At 34.1% G+C, this 7,440-nt stretch overlaps 1 protein-coding gene across 1 annotated transcript; it reads left to right on the forward strand.

Moving 5' to 3' along the window:
- The first annotated feature begins 1,232 nt into the window (after positions 1-1,232).
- Positions 1,233-5,513, forward strand: AGTR2 (angiotensin II receptor type 2). Its single transcript, XM_050777182.1, has 3 exons — positions 1,233-1,344; positions 1,496-1,555; positions 2,773-5,513. Exon 3 carries the CDS (start codon positions 2,808-2,810, stop codon positions 3,897-3,899), a length of 1,092 nt encoding a protein of 363 aa, XP_050633139.1. The 5' UTR covers positions 1,233-1,344; positions 1,496-1,555; positions 2,773-2,807; the 3' UTR covers positions 3,900-5,513.
- The last annotated feature ends 1,927 nt before the right edge of the window (positions 5,514-7,440 follow it).

Genomic DNA, 7,440 nt, shown 5'->3' on the forward strand with positions numbered 1-7,440 from the left:
TTAAAGGACCATCTAGTGCTTCCTCTTGTGGTATAGAGGCTAAACAGAATGAGTTCTGATATTAGTTTCTTTTGATTTAAATGCAAGTGTCTTCATTTAATAGCTGTATGATCTCAGAAAAGTTATTAAACTCTATGAGTCCTAGTTTCCTGATTTGTAAAGTGGGGGCTAAAATGAATAGCTTGTAATAGCACCTACCATATGCCAGGCATGATTTTAGGCACTTTAAACATATTAGCTCATTTAATTTTCCATTAGCTTATTTAAAATTCCTACTCTATGATGTAGGTAATTTATATCATTCTCATTTCTCAGATGAGAAACTGAGACATGGAGAAATAAAGTAACTTGGCCAAGGTCAGAATTAGTAAGTGGTAGAGCTGGGTTTGTAAAGCCAGGTAGTTGGATCCCAGAGGCTATTTACTAACCAGTGTGTTATACTGCCTCTCTATTAAATTATTGATGATAAATAACTCATCACAGTGTTTGGCACATAACATGTATTGTCAGCTAGTATTATCACTACCATCACCTGTTCTTATCTTTCTTCATTTTGTCACTCTTGCTTCTGTTGGATTGGTTGTGTAGTTTATTGCCCCCACTGCCACAAGAAACAGCAGCAACAGTGATCTATGTTGAATTAGTCACCTAATCCTTCTTCACTTTTTGTGCTTTGTATTTAAACTACAAATATGACAGAGACCTATGCAAGGAGGACCAAACCTCTTCTCCATCACGTAAAAATTATATTCCTGCAATCTCCAACCCTCCAGCAAGAAGCCAACAAAAACCGCATAAAACAAAGGAGAAATTTTAGAAGTTGTAGACTTCAAGTAAAATTGCTACCATTCTTTAATAAACATGGATAAAATTTTCAGAAAGTAATGAAGGTTGTAAAAGATGATGAACAAAGACTTTGCTACTATAATAAATTTCCTAGTCTCTACTCATTAATTTCTATTAGAATGCCAATATTAGGAAAAAAGAAAGAGAAAATTCTATAAATAATTATTATGTTCTTCTCTTAAAGTAAGCCACTGACTTCAAAATTATCTAACACATTTGTGGAAACTTCATTTTTTTGTTTGAGATTTATTTCAATGAGCTGTTATGATTGGAGACAGTGAGAATTTCAGATTAATGTTTTGCAGACAAAAAAAAAAACCTCTCTGGAAAGCTGGCAAGTGTTCATAAGTCAGCCCTAGAATTATGTAGGTTGAAGGCTCCCAGTGGACAGACCAAACATATAAGAAGGAAACCAGAGATCTGGTGCTATTACGTCCCAGCGTCTGAGAGAACGAGTAAGCACAGAATTCAAAGCATTCTGCAGCCTTAATTTTTAAGGTAAGTATGAACAATTTGTATATAATTTACTTGGAAAGTAGAACATACATTAAATGAAAGTATTTTTTATGGATGAACTTCTGTTTTTCCTGTGTTTTAACACTGTATTTTGTAAAACTCCTGAATTATTTAGCTGCTGTTTCTCTTACAGGAGTGTGTTTAGGCACTAAGCAAGCTGATTTATGATTACTGCTTTAAACTTCAACAACCAGTAAGTCTTCAAGTGGAATTTATTATTGATTCTTTTATGTTAATTTGTTAGGTCAAAAGAAAAAGCTTTAGTCCAAAATAAAAGTTTTGCTCTTTATTAGGAGGTTCTTTGGAGATTATACTTTTAATTGGGTAGTTTATTTGCATGTATTTTGAAACTATCTAAAGTAAATAGTGTTTCCTTAGTATGCTTACCTTTAGCTAATGTGTGTTTTTTTGCTTTTAAAATAATGTTTCTAGTGAAAAAAATCACAAGAACCTGAACACTGCAACATTTGAGAGCCACGGCTATTCAGTTTTGTTAAACTGAGAAAAGAGCAAAAGAAAAATGATAAGACTATCTCATGATTAATCATTGATGTTCAATTCTCATTTCATTGAGCAATATAAATTACTTCTACTTGAACCTAAAATAGGTTTGACTGTTTTTTTCTTTATCTGCTTTAATTGAAAATGGATTGTTTATATATGAAATAGACCAAAATTAGATATCTATCTCTAAAACTAATATTCTCTATTAAAAGGAGAAGACTTAGAAATAGAAATATATTTCATAACTTCTTAACTATTTTATTATTGTGAAAACAATAGAAAAGTAAAACTAAAGGAATTATTTTTAATTATTAAAGAAAAACCATGATTCCTCATCACAATATGTTCCTTTGGCATATTCTCTTTTAGTTTTTTATATACTTATGTTTTCCTTTGCTTACGTTACTTATGTTTTCCATAGTTGTAGTGATTTGTATGTAATTAGTTACTTAAATAGAGCATTTCTCTATGCAATAGCAGGCAGCAGTGTAGTTTCTAGAAAGTATACAAACAGAGATATATGCTCAAGTGTTTTTTGAAAGATTAACTTTTCTTACCTCTAGGTTTCTTATTTGTTTCACATATTTCCTGCCCTGACTAATCTTTTGAAATATTAATTTTCTTTAAACCTTTCAAAAACATCATAGAAAAGATGGGCAAAAGCTAGTTTTGTTCAGAACTTTCAATCTCTGAAATGATTTACTTTTTTCTACTATTAAGAAAAGTATTTCTCCTTTTTCAAGTGGTAAAATCCATTCTTATTTTACAAGGCATGGCTCTGTTTCATAATGTTTTCTATAATCACTCACTTCTTTTTGCTTTTGACAAACTTTCAAAATGCTAAGGATTCAAGGATGTCCTCAGCTCTGTATGTGTTCTAAGAGTTCTATTTTTTTTCCTCCACAGAAGGCATAAGAACTAGGAGCTGCTGACATTTCAATATGAAGGGCAACTCCACCCTTGCCACTAGTAGCAAAAGCATTACTAGCAGTCTTCACTTCGGGCTTGTGAACATCTCTGGCAACAATGAGTCTACCTTGAACTGTTCACAGAAACCATCAGATAAGCATTTAGATGCAATTCCTATTCTCTACTACATTATATTTGTAATTGGATTTCTGGTCAATATTGTTGTGGTTACACTGTTTTGTTGTCAAAAGGGTCCTAAAAAGGTTTCTAGCATTTACATCTTCAACCTTGCTGTGGCTGACTTACTCCTTTTGGCTACTCTTCCTCTCTGGGCAACCTATTATTCTTATAGATATGACTGGCTCTTCGGACCTGTGATGTGCAAAGTTTTTGGTTCTTTTCTTACTCTGAACATGTTTGCAAGCATTTTTTTTATCACCTGTATGAGTGTTGATAGGTACCAATCCGTTATCTACCCCTTTCTGTCTCAAAGAAGAAATCCCTGGCAAGCATCTTATATAGTTCCCCTTGTTTGGTGTATGGCCTGTTTGTCCTCATTGCCAACATTTTATTTTCGAGATGTCAGAACCATTGAATACTTAGGAGTGAATGCTTGCATTATGGCTTTCCCACCTGAGAAATATGCCCAATGGTCAGCTGGGATTGCCTTAATGAAAAATATCCTTGGTTTTATTATCCCTTTAATATTCATAGCAACATGCTATTTTGGAATTAGAAAACACTTACTGAAGACGAATAGCTATGGGAAGAACAGGATAACCCGAGACCAAGTCCTGAAGATGGCAGCTGCTGTTGTTCTGGCCTTCATCATTTGCTGGCTTCCCTTCCATGTTCTGACCTTCCTGGATGCTCTGGCCTGGATGGGTGTCATTAATAGCTGTGAAGTTATAGCAGTCATTGACCTGGCACTTCCTTTTGCCATCCTCCTGGGATTCACCAACAGCTGCGTTAATCCATTTCTCTATTGTTTTGTTGGAAACCGGTTCCAACAGAAGCTCCGCAGTGTGTTTAGGGCTCCAATTACTTGGCTCCAAGGGAAAAGAGAGAGTATGTCTTGCCGGAAAAGCAGTTCTCTTAGAGAAATGGAGACCTTTGTGTCTTAAACCTGAGAGCAAAATGCATGTAACCAACATGGCTACTTGCTTTGAGGCCCACCAGAATTATTTTAAGTGGTTTTAATTAAATAATACATTTTCCCCTAATCTAATCTTTTCTGAATCTTTTGAAACCAAATGTAACTATGTTTTATCGTCCAGTGACTTTCAGGAGTTGCCCATTGTTTTTCTGATATGTTTGTACAAGATTGTCATTGGTGAGACATATTTACAACCTAGAAGTAACTGGTGATATATCTCAAATTGTAATTAATAATAGATTGTGAATAATGATTTGGGGTTTCAGATTTCTCTTTGAAACATGCTTGTGTTTCTTAGTGGGGTTTTATATCCATTTTTATCAGGATTTCCTCTTGAACCAGGACCAGTCTTTCAACTCATTGCATCATTTACAAGACAACATTGTAAGAGAGATGAGTACTTCTAAGTTGAGTATATTATAATAGATTAATACTGGATTATTCAGGCTTTAGGCATATACTTCTTTAAAAAGGCTATAAATTATATTCCTCTTGCATTTCACTTGAGTGGAAATTTATAGCTAATCTATAATTACATATTGAGTAGGGCTAGAAATATAGATTAAATCATACTCCTATGTTTTAGCTTATTTTTACAGTTATAGAAAGTAAAATGTACTGTAACATAGAATTGCAATCAATGATATTTGTGTGTTCACTAAACTCTGAATAAGCACTTTTTCTAAAAAAAAATCTTTCTATTCATTTTAATGAATGTTTAAAGGTTGCTATTTTCTCTGATACTTTTTTGAAATCAATAAACACTGTGTATTGTTATAAAATGTAAAGGTCACTTTTTACATCCTTGACTTTTTAGATGTGGTGCTTTGATATACAGGACACTGATTTGATTTTTATTATTAATGCTTTCGTTCTGGGTTGTTTCCTAAAATATCTGGGTGGCTTTAAAAAAAAAACTCTTTAACTTGTAACAAACCCTTAACTGGCATAGGAAATGGTATCCAGAATGGAATTTTGCTACATGGGGTCTGGGTGGGGGGCGAAGAGACCCAGTCAATTACATGTTTGGTACCAAGAAAGGAACCTGTCAGGGCAGTGCAATGTGACTTTGAAAATATACACCATGGGGGTAATTTTACCCTATATCTGTAAACACTATTTGTTTCAGAATCTGTATGATTGTGTAGAGTTGTTTTAAACCAATTGCAGGTCTAGATATCTCCTTCTCAACACTATTAAAGCTCCTAAATTAGAGGAGTGCCTAAAACTGAGTTACCTAAAGTTTACTTACATTAAAGTATGCATATTAATTTTAGAAATTTGAGACTTCATTCTGTACCAGCCCTGTATAATAACAGGTTATCTAGGACCTTCCTCTGAGGTAGGTCTAAATAGTGATCTCTGAGTTGGAACTGATGTTTTGGGGGCTCAGCATCTCTGCCAGGTTCCAGGATTATAGACAGAAGAATCCTGTCATACCACTTTCTGAAAAAGTCCTAATTTCATGTAATCCTTTTATTTTCAGTAAAAACAAATAACTAAATGTATAACCAACTATGATGTCATGTTTTAAATAATTTTGTAAAACATCTCATATAAATAAAATTTTTAATTGGAAGAAATCCGTGCTTTTTAAAAATTTTTTAAACTACTTCTAAGTATATATTCTTACCTTCACTTGTATTTGTATCCTCCATTTTATCTCCACTGATACTACTTAGTTTCAGCTCTGATTATTACTCACTTGGCTTCTTGCCATACTGTTCAAGTCTTCTTCTCTTGAGTATTCTGCCATAATTTCCCATTAGCTATGAAAGCAAAATCCAACTTTCCTTGAGTCTGGAAGACCTTGTGAGATGTGACTCTTCCTAGTCTTTCTGGACTTTTTCTCTCTGTCACCCTTCTTCAAACCCTATGTTTAAGCACCAAAAAGTGACTTAATGCTTTTTAAAGCCTAATGCCCTTTCATGCCTCTCTGCTGTTGTTCCCACAGCTCTGTCTTCCTAAACACCCCTCCAATAATTCTCACCTCTTCAGGGCTTCACATTCAACTGATGAAAACCTGCTCAACTTTCAACATTCAGCTCATGCTATTTCCTCTACCATAATAATAATTATTATACTAATTATAACACTACACCCCTAGAATTTCCCTTAATGAACAGAATTACTTCTCTAGTTATTGGGATGTTAAGCCTGACTTCTGCTTTTATAGAAGCCCAATGTTGAACCCTGAGTAGTAGCCTCCAAGTGGTTTTTCTTGGGACTAAGAAGAAATGCCAGTTGAGAGGATGGTAGAAGAATGTGTGAACTCTTGCTTTAGGAATGTATGTACAAAGGTGTACTTGTCCGCTTTTCTCTTTGAAAATGTAAATTTCAGGTAAGCTTCTCAGATAACAAATGAAAATGTTTTTCTTCTCATTTGGCCACCTTTCAAGGTATTATGCAATATCCTTTCCTTTTCATGACCCCACCTTTTCTCAACTCACCGAACACAATGCCTGGGAAGCATATAACAACAACAACAGGTATTATTAGATGAGCATTATGTGCTAAGAAATATTATATATGCATTGTTCCATTTTATTCTAAAAATTACTCAGTGATTATTATTTTACAAATAAGGAAACTGAAGCACAGATGAGTCCTGACTAATCTTTAAATTTGGCTCTGACAGAGGAATCGGGTAGTATCAATTATGCGATTTGGTACTTTAAATATAAATCCTAGGCCACTAAGCAGATATTTCAGACAGTCTTACACACTCCTTCAACCTTCACCTTAAAGTTAGTACTTCATCATCCATAACCTCAGTAATACAAGTGCTTCTGGGAAGGCGGTAGGTATATTTCACTTATGAAGGAAAAGATAGGAGGCAGATGGATGAGGCTTTCTCCCTTGTTCTTCACTGCCCTTTCCTTGTACTCCATACTGTATGGAACTACGTAAAGTCACCACTCTCCCCTGCTGCCCCCTCTACCCTGTACACAAAGCAAGGCAGATATCTTAAGTGTTTCCTTTAAGGAACAAGCATGTTGATATGAACTTTAGCTCTTTGAAATGAGATTATATAGGGTTACCAGAGAAACTTATCTCTTGCATCTTGCAGAAGTAATGTGTATTATTATTATGGAAAAGTAAATGTTAATTATTTCCACATTTTATAGCCCTAAATCAGATCTACTAAATAGGTTATTTTATAAAATATACTTTTTTTTCTGATTCTTTGAGGCATGCATCAAAATCAGAAGAAAATCTGAAAGTAAGCAAATTCTGTTTTGACTTTTTTTCTTTCTTTTGTTCCCCCACAGGAATCTGAGGCTGGGAAACTGTCTGATGTCCTCACATATCAACAAGAGAAAACTCCAAACTTGACAAGTTGAGTTAACAAATGAGATGTCTCAGGCAAGAAAGCATTAAGGGTTGAGGCCATAAGGATAATAGAACACTTATTTTGTTAATTCTTACATAAACTATAACAGCAGTGATAATTTATACAAAATAACAGAAATTCATAAATTATCACTAAAAATAATTATTTCACCTGC

The sequence above is a fragment of the Macaca thibetana genome, chromosome X (assembly GCF_024542745.1).
Source record: "Macaca thibetana thibetana isolate TM-01 chromosome X, ASM2454274v1, whole genome shotgun sequence".
In the NCBI taxonomy this organism is placed as follows: domain Eukaryota; kingdom Metazoa; phylum Chordata; class Mammalia; order Primates; family Cercopithecidae; genus Macaca; species Macaca thibetana.

Coding starts and splice junctions, on each gene's coding strand:
- AGTR2 (XM_050777182.1), top strand. CDS start 2,808: ATGAAGGGCAACTCCACCCTTGCCACTAGTAGCAAAAGCATTACTAGC.